The sequence below is a fragment of the Coturnix japonica genome, chromosome 5, assembly GCF_001577835.2.
Source record: "Coturnix japonica isolate 7356 chromosome 5, Coturnix japonica 2.1, whole genome shotgun sequence".
Taxonomy (NCBI): domain Eukaryota; kingdom Metazoa; phylum Chordata; class Aves; order Galliformes; family Phasianidae; genus Coturnix; species Coturnix japonica.
The window spans coordinates 4,815,299-4,837,875 of record NC_029520.1 but is presented as its reverse complement, the minus strand read 5'-3'; the positions used below and the strand labels follow the sequence as shown (position 1 = coordinate 4,837,875).

The 22,577-nt window shown below is 37.9% G+C and overlaps 1 protein-coding gene and 1 long non-coding RNA gene across 2 annotated transcripts in view; one reads left to right on the top strand and one right to left on the bottom strand.

Moving 5' to 3' along the window:
• The window catches only part of LOC107314349, a 16,792-nt gene extending 14,804 nt beyond the window's left edge, over window positions 1-1,988 (bottom strand). Inside the window, exon 1 of the long non-coding RNA XR_001555369.2 lies at window positions 1,184-1,988. This is a non-coding gene — a long non-coding RNA (uncharacterized LOC107314349). The remainder of the gene's footprint in view (window positions 1-1,183) is intronic.
• Window positions 1-22,488, top strand: part of DNAJC24 (DnaJ heat shock protein family (Hsp40) member C24) — a 24,687-nt gene extending 2,199 nt beyond the window's left edge. The window contains exons 3-5 of the mRNA XM_015863494.2: window positions 14,787-14,925; window positions 20,020-20,088; window positions 21,084-22,488. Coding sequence (XP_015718980.1) covers window positions 14,787-14,925; window positions 20,020-20,088; window positions 21,084-21,208 — 333 coding nt within the window. The 3' untranslated portion in view covers window positions 21,209-22,488. The remainder of the gene's footprint in view (window positions 1-14,786; window positions 14,926-20,019; window positions 20,089-21,083) is intronic.
• Window positions 22,489-22,577: the final 89 nt, after the last annotated feature.

The window sequence follows — 22,577 nt, the reverse complement described above, 5'->3', positions numbered from 1 at the left end:
TTAGGAAGCTAGGATGAATGGTGAGCACTGCCATGTACAGCCTGTTTAAGGATTACTTGACAAAAGGTGCTAGCTATCTTAAAGTCAAAAAGTATATAAAGCAGCTAACATCTTGTATGTAGATTGCAATTAATAAGACTTCCCTTGTTGAGAACATTCTAATCACAGATGTTCATTAGCATCAAGCATAATAAATAGTGGGATTTATTTTTAAACATAATTCTGCTGTTAAAATAAAAATGGCAAATGTCTACCATTTTCTCAAATGATCTTCAATATTTCATGTTGAATGTTTGTTTTTTGCCATCTGCTGTTTTGTCTGTTTGTCAAACACTTTGTATACTCAACATCCTGAAGAAACAGGAGACTTTGAACTTCCAAAGCTGCAGAGAATTGGAGACCTTGCCTTATGTCATCTAAAAAATTAATATATTTGCTGTGTATTATATTTGTCCTATTTCTCAGGACTGACTTGAACAATATGAAGCAGTAGGCAGGTAAAAACTGTTGAATGACAAGCTTAGAAGAACTATTTAGTATGGGGAATTCTCTTTAAAACGATTAATTTTTAAAATTTAACTTGTTTTTACCAATTTTAAAGGGATGATGATGGAAATGGTTAATGAATCATAAAAAAAATGAAGCCATGCAAATCCAGCCTTCTTGAGTGCGCACATTTACGTACCATTCTGCTATGTACTCATTTGCCATACTAACTTAATTTGGTCAAGTCTTAATGAATGTTTAAGCAAATTACTTGACTGCAAAATGGTGATATCTGTTCTGTCTATAAGGATTCTATTAACTAGATACACAAAACAAATCTAGCCTAAAATAGTGGTTTTTTTTCTTGTTGTTATTACATTATTTCTTCTTACCATCTAAATATGTAAGTAAAAGTTCACATTTACACAGTGTCCTTGCAACCATGAGATTTAGAACTCTATAAAATTTTTGTATGCTCCTTTGTCTGATACCTGCACCATCTTAATGCTTCTTGCTGTAATAATTAATAGCAGCTAGAAGTAGCAGACTTCTGAACATAAGATATGCATGCCACTAGTGTACAGTAGGAAAAATGCAAGAATAGTTACGTATAGTTAGAATAACACAAGAATAGTTGGCATAATATAAGAAAAGCTGTAAATAGAGAGTCAGAAGGTATCAATGGGGAAAAACTTACCAATTCAGAGGCCTGCAGTCAAGATGGAAAATGCTGAGACTTGCCACCAAAACTCCACAATGAAGCAGCCTCCAGAAAGAGATGTTGCCTTAGTGGTGGTCAGCCCTTAAATGGGATCTAGGAGAGGCACAGTCAAACTCCACCCCTCCCAGGAGCACAGCTGAATTACCTTCACCTGTGCTCCTGCAGCTGACCCTTGCCTCAGGTGGTTTAATCAGAGGCTCAGGCTGTGATTAACAGTTTCCCATACACACTAGCAATTTGATCATTAGGCTTTCTTAAGGAATGGAACTTTAATGTATGCTGGCTTGTACTTCATGGTCTTCTCTAGCATGAGCTTCAGCCTGTGACTTTGAACAAATATTCAATGAGAAACGTGTATTTTGTAGCCTGCGCAACTCAGTGCCATGAGTCTGTAATTGGCTGACTTACATTCATTTCAAGGGGCTTTTTTAAGCATCAAAGATTCCATGTTCTGGAATGAATCAAAACAGATTTTGAGAATCGTTATGTTTAATGATAACAATGTTTATCTCTTTTATCTTCAGAACAAACTGATGTTTTTGATATGTGATGTTTGTATGACCTTCTTATCCATTGTATATACTGTAGTTTTAACAAGAAAAGTTCACAAATGGGTAAATGTTTTTAGGAGAGATGATGCCCACGTCCCATTTCTAAGCGTGCATAGAACTAGCAGAAGATAAAATCAGAGTAACAAAGAAGGAGGAATTAAACAATCTTACAGTTTTTTACATCTTTTGGCCTGGTGTTATGTGGTCAAAGAATGTCAGAGTAACAAAGAAGGAGAAATTAAACAATCTTACAGTTTTTTACATCTTTTGGCCTAGTGTTATGTGGTCAAAGAATGAGTTGCCAGATTGTTTGCAAGTTTTCCTGTAGCTGCTCTGTATCTGAAAGCTGCTTTTTACAGAGAATAAAGTCACCAAACATAGAAGCTTTGTCTCGCTGAGAATCAGGTGTCTGATCAACATCCTGTTGATGCCGATGATATTATAGGATACCTTTCAACTGGAAAAAAAATCATTGTGCAGGAAAATTATATACTGCTGTTACAACGTATGCCCTAATCTTAAAGAAAATCCATGTAATTTGAGCAGGGAGCATGCAGGAAGCTCTTATTTTTAATATGGAAAGGAAATAAAATGTGCCACTTAACACACGATGTTGCAGAGATTATCTGTTTATCAGAAGGGGTGGTGTGTGTATATAAATACAAAGAAAGTGTTAAGATGATCACTTAATCTGTTTGAAGGAGTAGAAAATTTTAAAACAAAGAGCATTAAGCATAGGTGAGAACGACTGTCAGCAGCAATAAAAAGGAAGGACATTAATAGAAATCTAATTTAATGAAGCAAAATAATTTCCAGAATTGAGCTTGTGAAAAGACAGCTACCTCTAAGAGAAAAGAGATCCATTGTGTCCTATCAGATTTATGTACCCATCTAGATTTTGCAATCACAAGAAAGGCAGAGGATGTCATATATTTCAATTCAAAAAGCTGCTTGTGTTATTACTGCCTTAAAGTCTGTGGCAAACTAAATTCAGTGGCAGGATGTGCCTCCTCAGGAGCTTTTCAGGCAGAGTTTGAGAATTCGAATCTTACAAACTTAAAAATGTTTTCATTTTCACCAGAAGTCCCATAACAATCATTTTCATAGTGAAAATTATACAGCATACATACTGCTTTCTCTTAATAGCCCTGTAGAAAATGCTTTGTTAATATGCCTGGTCGTAGCTGAACTGAAGTTAATACTTAGATATCATAAAGTTTGTTTCAAAGGAATGCCTATTTGGCTCTCTGGGTAGCTTTATTTTCAGCTGTTCTTTACATCTGATTTATAACCTTAATAAAATACAGGTGGGCATTTTCTCAAGTTGGAACTTGAAGAATTGGTTATTAACTTATACAAGTGTTTAACAGAGCCTCATTGTTTGGCAAATGCCTAGTTCAGACATCTTGATTGCGTGGCTCATGGTCATGCCAATATTCCTTCTGCTCTTTCCAATCTGACAGCACTTGTTTAACTCATCCTTGGTTGTTTGTTTTTTTTCTTCTTTTTTTTACACTAGAAGTCATAGTGTCATAGTCTGAAGGTCATAGTATCAAGTCATAGTATCAAGAACAGATATTTTCACCCTGTGATCACATTGCCAAAATGGAAACTCTTATTAATCTGAATGGTTTCCCATATTAATTGCATGTATCACAATGGTACTTAAAAGCTGAGTGTTCTGGAGATGCATGTTGCCACTGCATGCAGAGATGCAGACTGCCATGTCCAAGCAGGTGCTCTTGCTTCTTAGTTGGTGTGGTGAGAGAGGTAAGGTTGGCTGCAGTTGGTCCTTGGGCATCACCTGCTCATATTAAGGTACTGACCAGGAAAACTGTTAGCCCGCTCTTGGTTGGGCAGCTGGCTAATCAAATGAAAAGCAGTGATTAACCAACTGATGGCTCAGAACACAAATGGAAGATGTACACTGGTCACATCTCTTACAGGGAAAGGCTGAGAAAGGTGTCCTGACTTTGCAGCAGCTTGAGGTCATGGATACAGATGGAAAGAGAAGGGAAATGGATGTAGCAAAGTACCATAGCAGGAACAGGGAAGTGTGATAATATTGGTGCTTGCAGTACTCATTTTCAGGGTGAGTATCCAGTATGTTGCAGCTTATATGAAGCAGCGCCTCACTTTTTATTACTTTAATGTCATCTATGGTCTGTAAAGAAATTTGATACCTCTCGACTTATTTGTGCAGTTGGTTTTGTAGAATCATAGAATAGCCTGGGTTGAAAAGGACCACAATGACCATCCAGTTTCAGCCCCTCTCTTATATGCAGAGTCACTGTACAGTGGAATAATGCAAAAATAATAATGTACAGTTGGAAATAGCACAAGGATGGTGGTAAATAGATAGCCAGAGATTATCTATAGAAAAAACTCACCAACTCTGAGGCCTTTAGTCTAGATGGAAAATGTTGAGACTTCTTACCAGAACTCCACACAGCAGTGATCTCCAGAGAAAGAGATGCTGCCTTAGTGGTGGTCAGCCCTTAAATGAGATCTAGGAGAGGTGGAGTCCAAGCTTCACCCCTTCCAGAAGCACAGCTGAATTACCTTCACCTGTGCTCCCACAGCTGACACAACACTTGCCTCAGATGGTTAATCAGAGGTTCAAGCCATGATTAACTGTTTCCTATACAGTCACCAACCACCAGACCAGGCTGTCCAGAGTCACATCTAGCCTGGCATTCAGTGCCTACAGGGATGGGGCATCCACAGCCTCTCTGGGCAACCTTCTCCATTTCATCAACACCCTATGTGTGAAAAACTTCCTCCTAATATCTAACCTAAACCTCCCCTGTCTCAGTTTAAAACCATTTCCCCTTGTTCTATCACTATTCACCCTCCTAAACAACCACTGCCACTCCTGTTTATATGCTCTCTTCAAGTACTTGAAAACTGCAATGAGTTCTCCCTGGAGCCTTCTCTTCTTCAAGCTCCACGCCCTTTCTGTACTGGGGGCCCCATGCCTGAACGCAGCACTGCATATGGGGCCTCACAAGAGCTGAGTAGAGGAGAACAATCACCTCCCTCTCCCTGCTGGCCACCCCTTTTTTAATGCAGCCCATTGCTGCTCATGTCCAGTTTCTCATCCACCAGGACCCCCAAGTCCTCCACAGAGCTGCTCTTGTTTCATAAGTTATTGATCATAATAATATATTAAAATTAGAATTTAAATATGAAAGATGTAATGGTGAATTTCTTGGCTAATCAGAAAGAGGGTAGATGAAGTTAGAAATAGCTTTAAAAATTCTGTTCATTTTTAAAATAAACTAAGGTTGAGGTCTTCTGTGCTGGATGCTGCACACAGACGTGGCTCCCTGTGTTTGGAAAGTGTTGTAAAGATGGATTGTGCTTGCAAAACATTCAAGCAGTTAAATATTACATAGGGAGCTCAGATGGATAGTTGTCTAACTAACTAGTTGTGGATTATGGCAGACTGTAGGAGGAAAAAAAGGAGAATGGATACAGCTTTCACCTTCTGGTTGATCACTGAGCAATGCTAGAAAGACACAATAGAACAGGTAAGGTATAAGGAGAAACTAGGAGGTAAATCTGTATGAGTAAGAATCATCCTGGAGTAGACAGCGGCGGCTGGAAGCAGCAAAGCAAATCAATAACCAGATCAGGTAGGAAAAGGGTAAAGTTGTGAAAAAGCTAAAAGTTTGTTTGTTTTGGGTGGGAGAAAAAGGAAGAGGAGATGGATTGAATTAATGAATCAAGAAAATGAATTCCTTGCTCTTTTGTCAAGCTGTCTTTGGATAGACATCCTTTGGGGGAATTTTAATCCACTTCTGTATGAAAAGATTGAATGTCACAAGGAACGCTTCACTTTGTTTCTCCTCTTTACAAGTGGAAAAAACAGGCTCCTTCCATGTTCCCTGCTAACTTCTGCCAATTGAGTGAACACGTTGAAAAGATTGATTGTGGGCTAGGAAAGCAAGTTTAAGACCTGGAATCGTTCTTTTCATGGAAGTGAACAAGTTTCACGTTTCAGAAGGAGTGTTTTGTTGCAAAATCACTCAAATAAGAAAAGTACTTTCAATGTAATATTGTTTTGTGCTGTTTAGGCATGAGACCACACCTCTCTTTTTTCTTTTCCTTTCCAAATACTTGCTGGTTGAAGCTTTTCAAGGCTGAATTGTGCTACTATCTTCTCAGTTACCAACAGCTTACATGTATATAAACAAGCGTGGACTCTGATCAAGTGAATGCACTTGTACCTCCTTATGTGGGTATACTAATTAAAAAAACGTATGACATCCCTGGTATTTTTACAGATTAAACATTTGAACCTCATATTTAGCCCAATCAACATTCATCTTGCATGTTAGTCTTTGTATACAAGATATATATACATGTAGATATATAGATATATATACAAGGATATGATCCCATCGGTTCCATTTAGAAAGCCTGTAGGGGAAGAACTGGAAAGGAGATACTTAGAAACGATTGGAAACTTTGTTTTCTTTCATCTCCAATTTTCACTATGCCACATAGTGCTAAGACAAAGCCGTGTGTTTGATGTAACCTTCTAGTAAGCATTAGGTGGCAGTAGTGTGTTGTATTTGGCAACTGCTTTGCCGTTTGTTTTTTATCCATCTCCTGCAGTTTTTATTGCAGTCTAATAAGTGAAGAATACATGCGTGTTATTTCTTGCAGTTTTTTATAAAACACCATTCGATATTGTGGCTTTATGGGGCTGTAAGGGCAGCCGTTGTTTAGGCTCTGAGATACAGAGGTGATATGGTGATATATGATAGGAGATGATACAGCTCACTCTAGTTTCTTCTTAGCACTCCTGAAGAAATGCAGTTACCTCGTGACCTTTTAGAGGGTTTTTCCCCCCCTCTCCTTATTCTTTTTCACAAGTAAAGAAGCTCAAGGAGTTCAGAAGGGGTGTTGCATTGTATTAATTTGGCAGGATGATCAATTAATAGAAGAAGAGCAAGAAAGTGTTGACAGAACATGCTATCTAATTAGTACCTGATGAACCATACAGGCCACAGAGTGCAGCGCTTCAGGATGGCTGCTATATGAGACTTTTATATGCAAAATAAACCTGTAGAAAAACTAAAAGAATGGCTGAAGATAGATCCAGTGAGGGAAATTTTCTAATCTTTCTGTTTTTCTGATGAAAACCTCCACTTTTCACTGGTATCTCAGGGAAGGCTGAGAGTGCTTGACACATCATAGCCATTTAAAGTATCAAGCTTTTGTTTTCTATAAGGCTTCTTAAAAATCTTGGAGCCTTTCATTTGTTTAGGTCTTTTATTATTATTATTATTTTAATTTAAGAGGTGAACTGCAAATTATGGGACTAGATGAAATGAATATTTAAAATAAAAGTAAGCTGTTTTCCTTCCTGCTTTTTGGAGCGGTGCCTGATGGCTCACGTGATACAGTGACAAGTGAGATTACTTTAAGAGCAGGTATCACTGCAAGGCTTTAAGGTTCTACCCTGTTTTTCTAGTATGTGTTAGTTTGAAATTGTTTTTCAGTTGAAAATTAAGTGGTTTTGCCTTGAAAGTCTCAAAGTGCCTTTCCAGTACTGCCAGACTTACTTGGCTACTGGGAGTAAGGTTTTTTCTGTTCTTGCTTATAAATATATCAATAATTAATTCCTACTGTTCATTCAGAATTTCTCTCTCCTCCTGCGATAGGAGGAAAGTTTAATATTTACATGCTGAAACCATCTTTTCAAAATTAATTCATTTTCCCCTCCAGCTTGAGTTTCTCTGTCCTACTGAAATAAAGCAATTGCTGTTTTAGAAGGATTTTATTTTGCATAAATCCCTTAGATCTTTGTAAAATATGGAAGTGTCCTTGAACCGTGACCCAATTTAATGGTTTCAGATGGTGAAGTTCCAAAATGGCTTCTTTCTGTGACCTTTTATTGAGTGCCACAGGCCAAGTGCGTGTTACATATTTTTTTCTTGCTCAACACAGGTGGCTGAGACGTGTGTTTTTCTTAAACTCAGTTACCCACAGTTTCAAATTCCAATTTAATAAACAGCTGCATCATTAAATCTGTTCTGTGTTCTGACTTAAATCTACTGGAGTCTGAATTCCACAAGAGTAGAACACATTTTTTCTAGTCACTATGTCATGCCTATCACCTGAGTTTGGAGTTAATGTTAGTGGATACAGTTGTGTGACGCAGTCCGGTTCTTCCTCAAAAGTTAAAACCGCTTCATTTCTGTGAGCATTTGGTCAGAGCTACACAGATTTGGTTGTTGGTTTAAATCTAGCCAAGGCCGGTGGTGTCTTAATTGCTACCACAGAGCAGCCATTTGGCCTGTGTGAGATGAATGTTGTCAGAGTACCTTCTGCAAGGCGGACATTCATCCACTGGGAACGTATCAAGAAAGTTTTCATTAATTGGTCCCTTTGTTGGCATTCGTGGCAGAGCAGCCAAAATCTGAGTATGAACAGACACTCTATGTTGGGGGTGAGATTTATTGGCAAGTCTCACTACAAAAACTGGTATTTACTGCAAACGTCGTAAGCAGGAGCAAAACAGGAGCAAAAGACTTTCCTCTTACAAACAATAATCTGCCATTCAGTTCACTCCATTTTTTTTTCTTAAGACACAAAAATTAGCAAGAATTTACAGACTACAGTGGGAAATTAAGAATATTAACCAGATTTGTCCTGTGTACTGTTGACTGGCTTGTAGCTTTCCTTTTAGCATGACGTGAAGTGTTATGATGAGCTCTGTAGTCTACAGACAAATTTACATGGACCTATGAATACTTGTGTCAGACGGGAACACTGACAGTTTGTGTCCTGACCTCGTTAGCTTAACTTGTAGATAATAATAGTCACAGTTAATAATGCATAAAGAGTGTATGAGAAATTTTCTTATACTTAGTTGGCAATTTTGATGTTATCTCGTGCATATTGTTCTTTTGTTGAAATTCTTGCACTTTGTTGCATTGCAAGAGGCATACACACTAGTAATTATTTCTGTATTTTGGCTTTTAGTGCAGCGTTGTTGCTGAACTTGGAACAGAAGAAGACAGTTCGTGTTAGGCTTCCTATTATGTTTATATGTATTGTCTTTAAAATTTTAGGGATTATCCTGTGGAATAAAAAAACCTAAGTCTGATATTAACTAAACAAATAGTCGTATTGACATTGAGAGAGAGTTCAGACTCTGAAATTTGAATATATTGGCTAATATATAGATTGACCATCCTCCACTCCCCAAATATTGATGATGAGATTTTAGTAGAGTTTGGTAATCTTTACCATTCCAGTTAGTAGTCAAAATCTCCTTCTGTTGGATTCCAGTCTGTGAATCTGGAGTCTGAAAATAATGGCATTTTCCTTACCTGAACAGTGTAACATCCAACTGCTTTGTCCAGTTGCTTATGTTCAACTCTCCCATCACTGGAATGGATGTTGATGGTATGTGCTGCTATTCTCTCGTTGTACCCAGTGCTCATCTGCAGTGACTTTCACTCTTGCATAGTTAATCCAGGCAGCTCTTTACATGCATTTCTCAACTCTTACCTCTTCTGTTTGCAATTGTAATTCAATTCCGTCATTCACAAAAAGTGGTACATCCACAAGATACCAAGCAGTGCTCCACCTGTAAAGTCTGGGTTGAGCTCCTCCTAATCGTTATCACCTCTTCATCCACTGCTTATTTCTTAATGCAAATGCAGATCCTGTTCCAAGTTCCAGGAAATACTGTAGTTGTACCCCAAGTCAGGAACACTGTAAGTAATGAACACTGTGGCTTTCTGTTACATTTATGGTAATAAAAAAAAAAGAAAAAGAGAGAATACCCACAACAAAACCAAATGATTCATACTTTGCTAGATCTCTCATTTCTGGGTGCATTATGTCGAGCATTACTGTCAGGCTGTAAATATAGCTACTACTATACATCTAAGATAAGAAACAAGATACCACGTTAACTTAAGATGTTACTACTCCACCACTGAGCCATATTTAATCATTAGATGTAGTTCCTGCAAAATTGAGTGTGTATTTGAATTCATGTAAGTAAACTCATTCAAATCTTTTAACTTGCTTCACTTCAGAACTCCAGGCAGATCCCTAGCCTGGTATACAGGCTAGTATAACAGTATAGATACACATCCCTATGGAAATAGTACAGATTTAGGGCGTACCAATTAAATTTAGCAAAGTAAGAGTTCTTAGTTATCTATTAAATACATAGTAACAAATTAAAACACATTTCCATAATTTAAATAAAAGTCTGGTAGTAGTAGAAGATAAAACCTGTTTTCATTTGTGGAGCTGGAGATGTGGTGCATCTCTGGATTTTAAAATGAATATCCTTGGACAAAGTAATCATGGTAATGTAACTAACTTTTAACCTTATCTGAACGTCACCCTCTTAATTTGTCATATAGAAAAGTACTTAAAGTTTGACTATATTTTGCTATGCATTCCATAGTTTAGCAAGAGACTACAGTCTAACATTAAACCTATGGCTGTAAGCTTCACCCCTCCCAATATATCATCATGTTACACTGATTCTCCATGGGCACTGTAAATTTCTTTTGAAGAGTAAGTTCATTAGTACCAATAAGGAATGTACATTAAATTGATTTAACTAAAAATTTTCTGCTTGCTAATTTGAATTTGATTAAAATCAATCAATCCCATTACTTTTATTTCATGATGTTAAGTAACTTGTACAAGTGCTAGGAGGACAGGGACCTTTGTGTGTCACCTGTGTCACTTAATTTACCCAACCAAACCTCAGCCAACTATCTTAGTTTCCCATCTTGTGGAATGAGAGTTCTAAAGCTCTGTTCATATGGTTATTCAGATGTAGTGCCATTACAGTTACTGACCAGGAGGTTCAGGGATTAATTTTTCAATATTTAAAGTGCAAAATGGACCACACTTCACAGAGTATAAAGCTGGCAGAAATAAAGATTGTAGCAGTTGACTACTATGTATAGCATATGTTGGGCTCTCTCTACAAACCATGCCTGTTTGGGAATTCTTTAACTTGTTTATGATTGCTGTAATGCAAAAGCCAATGTTGCAGCTACTGTTCTGGAGATGCTGGCTAATAATGTAAGGTAATGCACTTATCAGCTGCAAGAATCAATAAGAAGTTAGTAGATAAGGAGTTTACAAGCCCACATCAATACACAGTTGGTGGAATAATGTTTGGAGACTGTCTACAAATTAATTATTTCGTGAACAAAATAACATTAAGCCTGCTGAGGAAAAAAAATAATAAATTGCTTTGTTTTTATTCTGTGATAGATATTGAAGGCAGTAGATGATCATCGTGAAAGAAAATTACTAAGATATTCCATGAACTATTTCTAAACCTCTGGATATTTAGATCTGAACTACGAGCTGAGCTATATCTGTCTCAGAGTCATTTGCCAGGGGAAACTACTCACTGCGCCCAAACTACAGCAGGGCACAATTTGACGTATGTTAACAGTAAGACAGTTCAGTACTATCATTTAGCTGTATTGGAAAGGTAAACTAATGGTACTGGAATTGAAAAGTACTAGTTTTATTTGTATTAGGCTGCTTCTCTGTTCCTCTGCAGCACCAAAAAATTTGACTGTTTGAGTCCACAAGTGCTACCCACCACGCAACACTTAAACAGGGGAGCAAGCAATATGTATATTATATGCATATACTGCTTTTCTGATAGTGAAAAGAGCAGGTTATACACTTCCATTAGCTTAGCACCATTATTAACTACAAAGTGTCACACACTGTAAAGCAACACCAATTCCATGTATTCTTCAGCAAGAAAAAATTAGCTGGCAAATCACTTCAAGTAGTTCTTTGAAAAGGAAAGACAGATTCTAGCTTCCTTCCTCCTCCATCAGCCTCTGGAAGACATCCTTATTTGTTTTTATAAAGTTCTATTAAGTAGTAACACGTTAGTAAAAGTTATTGCTGGGTTCAGAAAGAAAACTGTCCAAAAGTAAACACATGAATGATCAGCAAAAAGCTGTCCTTATGGATATATTGTTCCTTCAAAAACACTATGCATATATAGCTAGAAAGATAAATATAGCCTAAGTGCAGTAATACAGCTGAAAATAGTGCTCAAGTGGCAAGTATGAATGACAGGAAGATAATTTGCACAGAATTTGAGAAGAGAGATTGTAGGAGATGTTGGTAGGCACTAACATTTTGAGTAAGAACTTAGAACTGGACGCATAGAAGGAGAGATGAGCAATAGTTCCATTTGCGTAGGAGGAGACAAGTCGAGTAGAAAACAGGCTTGTCTGTTTTCATCATACTGCTTGTACGTGTTCACAGCTGAGATTAACCTAGAAATAAAGCTGAATGGGAGGAGGAGATCAGAAACATACATTAGATTTAACCTTCCTCGGAACAGAACTCCTGGCTGGTGTTCAGGCAGCTCCTCTGAAGGGTAAACTGGAGAGGTAAAAGAATTGGAAGCATGGATATGGCAACTAAGAATGGAAGAAAATGCCACAAAATAATTAGATGATAGTCTGAAGCACTGAAAGTGGACATTAAAAGTACTCTGCATAAATGGCAGATGTTAGTAGGTTGGTTTAAAGTTTGGCAGTGTTCTCTGTGGTTGGTGTCTGATCTGCCTGACCAGGGTCTAAAATGACTAGAAAATAAGACACCTCCTTTGTTACCTTGCAGGTGAAAGAAGACTTGTATGTGTATCACGAATGGATTTTTGCTTCAAAGGAAAGTATTCTTGTATCTTGATCTGAACAGTATTTAGCTGAATGGTAGGAAAAGGGAGTCAATGACAACAGATCCAAATCACATTCAAATGAAACAGGAAATAAAAGGTTCAAAGTGAAAGAGCAGAAGTTTGAAGATGTTGCTTAGTGTAGAGGGAAAGGCTAAACATATCAGATGGTAACAGAGTAATAGCTCCAAGACAAGGAGGAAAAAATACTTCCAAAAAGCATTAAGATTTAATCAGTAAATCCCCCCGCAGTGTAGTTATTAATTCTATAGGAAAGAAAAGCTGAAGGACGAACCTGAAGAGTGATGAATCTTCCTTCATTTAAGAATGAGCACAAAAGCCTTTTCTGCATCCATTATTATTTTTCCAGAGTATTTTTATGATGCTTCCAAAAGTCTTTTTCAGTCTTTCAGTTTTGGTGTAGCAAAAGAGAAGCATAAGCAGTTTTGTGGGGGTGTTTTCTCAACTGTCCTTGGCAAGAAGGATGATCTTAGTGCTGTTCTGGGCAATCAGTCATTGTAAGAAACTGAGAGAGGAGGTGCTGTCTTGTGGCCTATCCAAACATACAATAATAAGAGCAGTAGTTTTGTGGTGCTGCTGCTCAACTGTATCTAATTAAGCATCAGTGGCACAAAGTCTGGTCCAGCACTCCTAGAAACTTCAGAACTTCTTTTGCACGTAAACTTGTAGGGGAGTGTTCGCTGCATCATTTAAGTGCAGTAACATACGTAGAGTCGTACAGCTTTATAGGCACTGTAATTAAGTGCCTATAAAATATTTGGGGTGATTCAAATTTAAATAACAGCATCTGAATTTGTAGATTAATTAATTGATATTTCCTAGGTGAAATATTGCTTTGAGCAATAACTGCAAAATACCTACAAAAGTATTTTTTAAATATCATTGCTAAAAGCAAAACATGTAAGCCTTTAATGTGCACTATTTTGCCTCATATACTTGTTAAGCACTGGTTAAAAAAAAAGACCTTCCACACATGATAGACTATAAACTGTCAATTAAAACACATTCGGAAAAGCTGTGGTTTCAGAAAAATGGATTTGAAAAATAATGCTTTTAAATAGCTTTAACAATACAGCATGATGTATGACAGCAGAAGCCTGAATTTATTGCCTACCAACTAACAGTACAATTACTTGTTTTCTAATTGGCTATTTAGAATACTAAATATAATTACCTACTTGTTTGAGTTTTTCTGTGCTTTAGAATTCGGTCATCTTCAGCTGGGGAGGTAGAGTGGGGATACCTGTAATTAAACACTCAGATCACAACTGCTTCAGTCTTATTTTCAGCAAGTTACAGGACAATGTTTAGTCATGAACATGGAGGTAACTTCAAGCCTGCTTTACACAGTGTGGGCCAATAGCACACGTTATGTACATATTTTGTACTTGAGCTTGCAAGTCCTCTCAGGTGTATATGGAAAAGGATACATGAAAGAAGGCTGACAATGAGCATTTTAGTGCTTTGAGGATTACCTCTCAGTACACAATTGAACCAAGAAGACAACAGAACACTCTGCTCAGAACCAGTAGTTACAAGTGGTTTAAAAAGAGATACCATTTCAATTAGTGTTGCCTATATAATGTGGGCTTTCTTGCAGTTATGTCCTTGAATAACCATTTCTTAACTAAAATGACATACTTTTTGTAGCCAGTGATCCATGACTTTACATATTTGGAAGGGCTGTTGATTCACTGAACTGGAAGAAATTAAAGATGTTGAGGCATATTTTCAAAAGAAGAATTGCACGCTTTATAAATTACACTTGATCATGTATATTTTCACTGATTGGAATAGCAGTTTAAAAGCCTACATACATGCAACACGTTACTCAGTTTACCTGTAGTAGCATTAACTAAATGTTGGCAGTGTTGCTGAAATCAGCTACGTGTCATTTTACAAAGACATCAGCACCTACAACATCTCCTCTTGTTCCCGTGTTGGAGTCCCCTGCACATACCTATTTCTGTTTGTAGCAGTCACTCTCTCTCTAGGTAAATTGTCCATAACACCGATGATTCCATCAGCAAATTAGCCAGAAAATGCCGGCAGTGCACATGGTGACATTTGTGCCACTGGTGATTTGGTTGCCATTTCAGTGGTCTAATTAAATTGGCAGATTTCTCCTGTGCCCAGAACCACTGTCTCCCTTCCTTTGGCACCTTAGCTCATACCTTCTCCTTTTTCTTCCTGTCCTTTTAGCTGAATATCAAATGCATTATTGATCGTTCCTCTTCCACTCCCCTCAACTTTTTTTTTTTAATCTTTTTCTGTTTATTTGTTTGATTGGCAGTATCACCCAGACAAACAGAAGGCAGATGTGCCAGCAGGAGAAGTGGAGGAGCGTGTGCAGAGGTTCATCGAAATTGATCAAGCGTGGAAAATTCTAGGGAATGAAGAGACAAAAAAAGAGTATGACCTGCAGCAGCGTGGTAGGTTCCTGCCAAGGAGTGCCATAGTGGCAGCAGCTCTTTAAATAAGCAGGGTCTGCGAGTAGTAGTGAGATGGTATTTTAAAATGCTGTTTGTTGCTGAACCAAATGTTTCTCTCACTCTTGTCCTACTTTCAAACGTGGATCCATTATTTATAGCTTTTGCTACACATACATTAGCTAGTGAAAACACTGAATTACCCCCCACAAAACATTAGGTGGCGTTATTCCTAATAATTTGAATATGGAATTTATACTAATTATAGACCTTATTCCTTTTTATTTTATTAAGGCAGCTTCATTACATGTTCTTCACCTATTTATTTTATAAGTCCCATAGTGCGTTTCATTGCAGTATTTTAGATACAAGCACTATTTTAGTTTATATCTGCTGTTGGATGTGTATGGTACATAAGCACTTCAGAATCATTAAGGCGCATTCTTTCCAGCTGTTTGTTTAAGGTAGCTTTCATAATAATTCTGCATTCTAAATTAGTCTAAGGCAAGTTTATAAATAATATTCCAATATAACACATTAACTAGGCAGCTCTAGCATGCATTTCTTTTTATACCTCTCAGAAAATAGCTTCTTAAAACAGTGACAGGCTGTTGTGAGAAAGAAAGGGGGGAAATGTAGGTCAGGTCTGTCACACATGGGCTACCATTACATGAAGTGATAGGCTGTCTTTCTGCTCTGGCCTCGGGATAGGAGTCCCTCAGCCTTCCATTAGAACCTTCAATAAATGTATATCCACCCTACATGTTAATGGGGGGAGTCAATAATAGTGTATTGCCTGTGGGGAAAACACTCAGTCGCACTCTGCAGTAACACACTCTGGCCCAGCATTGACGTGTAGCCACCACCACTTCTGAATGTGTCTGATAAAAGCCCACTGTCTCTGCAGCTTGTTATTGAATTCTCTTCCATTGTACATTGGCACACCATCAGACCTTTCTCTCTTGTGCTGATTTTTAACTCCCCTGCCGCTGTGAATACCAGAACTTTGAGAAACAAAGGCTTAGTCATTCTGGTAGATATGCATCACTGCAGGATAAAAAGAGCGATATATAATTGTATATGCCCAGTATGAATTCTCTACTTAAATAATTTGTATTTCAGGCTGTGTGTTTGATTTGAAGAGAGGGTGGAAAGGGTTAAAAAAAAAAAAAAAAAAAAAAAAAGCAAATATTTAAGAAGAAAGGGAAAAATTGATCTTGTGTTGATTTTTTAAGTAAATAGTATTAACATCCATCCCAAATAACTTCTCTCAGTCTTATTTTTCATATGGCTGGTAAGAACCAGTAAGAATTTCCGCTATCAGTGTACCGTAGTTGCAGCTTCAATTGTGTCTTCCATTTTCATTAATTATATGTGCACAGAAAAAAGAAATTGTCAAGATTAAGCTGCAAGTTTCTTTTTATGTACAGCCAATTTTATCTAAACCTTAAATACAGTGAGTTTCATATTTACTTGTATCATGAAAATCTATTAACTAAGGGGTATTACAAGAAGATTTAATAAAGTACTCTGTTTTCCCAATGGTATTTAAGGACATTTCTGTGCATCACTTGTGACCAAGTTTTATTTTACAGTATTTAGGAGGTTCTCTGTATGTACAGAGATTGCTCTGCATCTAGATGGGTTACTCTAAAAGCCATCTGAGTGTTCTGTTCGTGGTGTTTTTGACAGAGCAAATGAAGGAAACGATTTCTTTACGCAGGTATTTGGTAGCAGTGAGGAAACGTGGTGGGCATATTTCAATACAGAGCATCCTGTTCAGAAAGGACATGGTGTTTCATACTAAGCCAAACACACAACATACATGTGCAACATTAATGCATTCTTTGCAGTATGTTCCCTAGCAGCAAAACGACAATGAAATAAAATCCAGTTCTTTGAATGCCTGTCAAGTTGCTTCTGAAGTCATGATTCCAGACAAATTTGTAAAGGCTCACAGGAACAAAGGCACTGAAACAGCAGCTAAAGGGAGCAGGGATGAGAGATAATACAGCAAGCTAGTAAAACTGCAAGGCCTAGGAAGCAGAATCTGAAGGATAACAGTCAGGAAGAAGTCCCCTGCATTGCATGTAGTCTTTTTCCCATAGCAGATACCTGCATGTACTTTACTGTGTTACATTAAATCATTGTTAATTACTTAGGTATTCAGGGGCCTGGGAAGGGTTCCTTGCATCTTTTGTCACTTGCATCCTTCTAGGAAGTCTTCCCATGAAGCACTTATAGACAACAAAATGCAAAACCTGTTCTTGGCTTCTGTTTGTATGCTGTATCTCAACCATTGACCATACTGGTAGGTGACTGGAGTTATTTCTGTTTGCCAGTGCTCTGTACTAGAGAACCTCAAAGAGTACAGAAAGCATCAGATGTAATCTCAAAAGCGTAAATAAGAGAGAACAAATAATAACAATGACTCCCTAAAAATGCTGGATACACTTAGCAGTGCCCTGCTAACTCAAAAGAAGCCTGCTGCCCACTGGAATCCCAAGGTCATCTGGAAAACTGCTTATGGGCCAGCTGTCTCACAGAGAACTCTTGCATTTCTCTTGCATTTGGATATTCCAACCCAAAAAGCAGGATTTTATCTTTAGTGTTCCTGTCAGCCCTTGACTATATTCAAGGTCCCTTTGAAAGGGTGAAGGGCTGGGGAAGGGGAGGTTTATGGCAAGGTCTTTTGTTTAGCAACATTTTAACGTAACTTTTAGTAATTACAAATTAAAGCATGCTTTTTAAATTATTTAAGAGCCTCCAACTTTACTAATTATTGAAAAAATAGACTATAAAGGGAACAAAACAAAATTCTGTAAGTATCCTGGGTTTAGGTATTATGACAGTACTGATAGACAATACATATCTTCAGCTTTGGTAATTGTAAGCATTTGTCTTGTTTTTTGGATAAAATAGAAGTCAGTGCTAAGAATATACAATGGTTAGAAAACTTGTTCTGGTATTATGACCATCTGTACTGTTACCACGAATCGTTAAAGGGGTTAAGTTTCCATTTACTGCTTGCAACCTCTTTCTTAAAACTCAGCCTTAAATAGACCAAGAAATATTTATTGTATCCTCGAGTAAAACTTAAATACCTTTCCTCTTTGACCATTTCTGAATGACCCAGCAAGGGCTCTAGTAAAGCTTTACTGAACCAAGCCGCTAATAGTTATTTAATGTTGTTCTGCAGCCTGAAAGAATCTCAGTAGTTTTTTCCTTTTAATCTCTTTGAATTGCAGGCTCATAAACCTCTCTGATGAGCCTGCCAGTGTTTTCTTAGATCTTGCAGTTGAGACAATGGAGCTGCAGAATCCTTTCACCTCTTGTTGTCAGACAAATCCAATAGATGGCAAAGCCAAGCAGGCCCTACTACTTGTGAATTAAAATTTGTTTTTCAAGTTAGTAGGGATAATTCAGGCCTTCACAGTTGCCCATAGCCAGAAAAGTTTCTGAAAGTGCAACTCTGTGCACAGAGTTCTGCAGATTGACCCTATGTTGCATGTAAGTAAAGCTACCATGTATAACTCAGTGCTGGTAAATATAGCATTGCTAGGTAACCTTCTTTCACTGATTTACTTTGGAGGATCATAAGAGATGTGGTTGTAAAATATGTAGTAACAACCATGTAGCTGGAAAAAGGAAGAACAGAAAGAAACTGAACACTTAGTGAAACCACTAGGTTTTAGTTCTGGTTCTAAGCTCCCCAGCTCATATTGAGCTGTGCAAAAGCTCAATATGTGTGTTAAAGTAATTAACCAAAGCTATTTGTTCTGTCTTGAGGTATTTTACATCCGATAATATATTGAGTAGGAGAATAAGGAAAATAAAACAGCTTTGTTCAACCCTGAAGAATAAGTTTCTGCTGCTCTGATGCAGACAAGCAGTACAAATGAAACAACGCGAAAATAGTAACACACAGTTGGAAGAATACAAGAATAGACAAAAACAGATAGCCAAAGGTTATCTATAGAAAAAACTCACCAACTCTGAAGACTTCAATCAAGATGGGTACTCAAGGCTCAACACAAAAACCCCACAAAGGAAAAACCTCCAGAAAAAGATGTTACTTTAGTGGTGGTCAGCCCTTAAATGAAATCTAGGAGAGGTGGAGTCCAGTTCCACTCCTTCCGGGAGCACAGCTGAATTACCTTCACCTGTGCTCCCACAGCTGACCCGACACTTGCCTCAGATGGTTAATCAGAGGTTCAGGCTGTGATTGACAATTTCCCATACACAAGCAAATAATTGCAGCATATAAAACCGACAGAGAAGTCCCAAATTAAACATTCCGTTTCACTTGCAACCTAATTTTGTATAGCATTTCTCTAAAGTAACAAAATTTTACTATCCAAATAATATGATTTGAATTCTATCTCTCCTGTATTCTTTATTACTGTGACTCTTGCTTCTTGGTTAGCATCGTAGCTGTTAGTGTGGTAGTGACCAACATATAATGTCATCTCCCTTATTTTTTTTAATGCTAAATAATGACTAAACAAAATCTAGAAACAACCTGGAATCAGGAAATGGGCCCGAATCACCAGAACACAGAACTGTGATCCCTGCTTTGCGTCCTTGCTATGCAGGTCAATTTCTTTTGATAGTGACAGTTTCCATGGAATATTTCTTATCTGAGTAACACCGTATCCAAGGAAATGCACCTCAGACTTGTCAAATCACAGGTAAAGGAAGTAGTTGGGAAATCTCCTTCTTTCTGCTCTTCAGTCCAGAGTAAAGAGCACAGTAGAAGCTGGAAAACCATTTAGAATGCCTTTCATCTAACAGTTAGGTAGGGTGATCTCCTGGGAATTAAATTAAGTTATAATCTGGACCTCCACCTTCTGTTTCCAGCAGTGTTTTAATTCTAGCAATACATCTTCACCGTATGAGGATACTGGCTACAGAGAGAAATTCCCCAATTTATGCAGGCAAATGGAAATTTGAGAAGGACTTCTTTAACTGATTGTTAGGTATGACTGTCTGGTAGGGACCAGATTTACTGCTAGTAATAAAACTGTTAATTTACCAGGAAGAACTGACAACCTGTGTGTTTCCTGAGCTGAGCATTTGTCACCATTTTCTTTATAGAGAATAATCTGACAAAAGAATGGCCAGTACATGCACAGATTTCTCTTGAGGATATGTCCTGGAATGAAGGTATGAATGCTTTCTTGTTCTTAGTGCCTGTTACATAAAGCATTTTCCATCTTTTTCTGCATCTTATACATTTCTTTTCATCTTTTATTATTTTTTAATATTTTCCTCAGATTTGGTTATTCTATTCTGTGATTACTTGCCATTCTTCCATTTCTCTGCTACTTGCTGTCAAGTTGCTGATGAGAGTCGGCTGAAGCCCTTTCCCAGCACTGTTAAGTTGAATTGGCACTTGACTTTGTGATACCTACTTTACATTCTCTCACTTTCCTCCCCATCCCCTCCTCCAGCTCTCCCTTTGTTTGTGCACAGACCATTGGGCTCTCTCTTTAAAATACAATTGATTTTACTTTTCTGGACTCTCCCAGCATTTCTCAAGCATCTGACTGCACTTTTTATGATGGCAGAATGCATGTTCTAAATACACGTTTTTCCACTTAATAGTGTGTTACTTTTCTCTTTTATATTAGTCTAGCTTTTATAATTTATTCCTTTTTAGAGTAATAGCTGGTTTAAATGTATTATTTTATTAAAGCTGGGGATGGGGGAAAGCTTACTCACTTCTCCTTTCTTCTGTTTCTTTCCTGAGTTAGCAGTCTGTTTTGGAAGCCTGACCTGTCATTTGTATGACAAACACTCCTTAGTTTGTTCTTAATTACAGCCTAAAGTTGTTGGTGCTTTGTCAGAATCAGGTCCTCTTTTGGAAGCATTCAGTGATGCAGTCCTTATAACATATCTCTGTTTCACTGATAAGCACCTTTTTATTACCTGTTCTTTTAAAGAGCCTACACTGACTCTGTCTGTTTTGCATTAACCATCTCTCACAGTCATAGAAACAAGAATATAGCATAAGCATTGACACTCACAGTCCAGCAGTGAGAGGTCACACACAAATCAAGTTTTGTTTTCAAGAGCAGCTCTATAAAATAATAATCCAAAATAGATTCCTGATCCATCCTGAGCACTAAAGGCTGTTCTTCCTCTTCTTTCTTTGGCAGATGAACAATGTTACACTCTTTCATGCCGATGTGGTGGGAGTTATGCTGTCTCCAAGAGCGAAAGTAAAGATGTATCTTTGGTGTGTTGTGACACATGTTCACTTGTGATTGAGATCCTCCGGTGACTGCTCCAGATGAGGATGCTGAGTTACAGACTTTCAACACACTGGACACGCAGGACAGCATCTCATGGGACAGATGGAATGCTCCAAGTTCAGTCTGTTTTAAGAGAGGAAACCTGCCCATTTACTAACATATCTCTAAAGACACAGTACTTGTTCTTTGTTCTCTACAACCAAAGAGCAATTTATAAAGAAAACTTCCAGAACCCAATAATAAGTTCTGTACACCTGGACTATGTCTGAACAACCTTTATTTCCCAGCAAACAACAGAGCGGCTTCTTTCTGTCTCTTATCGACTACAACTTGGGCCTTACCTCTTAAGTAAGTTAAATCCTTTTAAAGGCTCAGATGACAAAATTTAATCAGAGGGCGTACATGTGAGAAGCCTTTGAAGATAATGAAGAATCAGGTGTATTAATGGGAAATGGGAATTGTAACAATCAGAAAGATCAACGTGATGGAATGGTGATGGAGAAGGTGTAATGACACAGGGACTAGCACAATAGAAAGGGCTCATAAAGGAAGGGAAAAAGACTGCTCAGTCGTTTCCAAAGATCTAGGCCCACAGGGATAAACTCCACAAAGGAGAGATCTCCAATCAGAGCTCTTTCCCCAGTGGCAGTCAGCCCTTAAATGGGGTCTAAGAAAGGTGCAGCCATGCTTTACCCCTTCTGCTCACACAGCTGGAATTCTTTTGCCTGTGCTTCCAGGACTGACCTGGTCCTTTCCCAGGTGCCCCATCATGGGTTCAGGCTGTGATTCAACAGCTTCCATAAAGGAATACTTTCTGTTTTGATGCTAAATATTTAAATTAGTTTCTGTTAAGTTCTCAAAAAGGACTTGACCCCTAGAAAGAGATGCTAAAGGTTTGCAGATCTAACTGGGTGGTTCTCCTGGTACAAAGTAGCCAGTACAGTGCTCATTCACCAGCACTGCACCTACATTATCTTTTCAGCTTAGAGTCAGTGCTGTTCAATTGACTCTATCCATCATCTGAACAAATGCAGGCTTCATGCAATATATGACTCCTACCGGGCATACAGTCCACTGGGTCCAAGTGGAGCTAGATTGAGGAAAATCCTACCAAACACATATGAGTAAATAGGTATCAGATCTACAAACTTTTCTGTCTAAAACCTAGCATGACACAATACTTGCTAACATAGGTGCAGCCTATGTGTGGCTCCAGCTGTGTGACAATGTAACAGTGCATCTCTTCATCGCTTGTTAACAGGCAGTTTTAACTCTGTCTTCTAATAAAATGCAAAACTTTTTTACTAAATCCAAGCACTTACTGTAAACAGGTAGAGGAAACAAAATAAAACGTGTATCACTGTCGATGGTGATAGCAGTGTATCATTCCCACTTTAA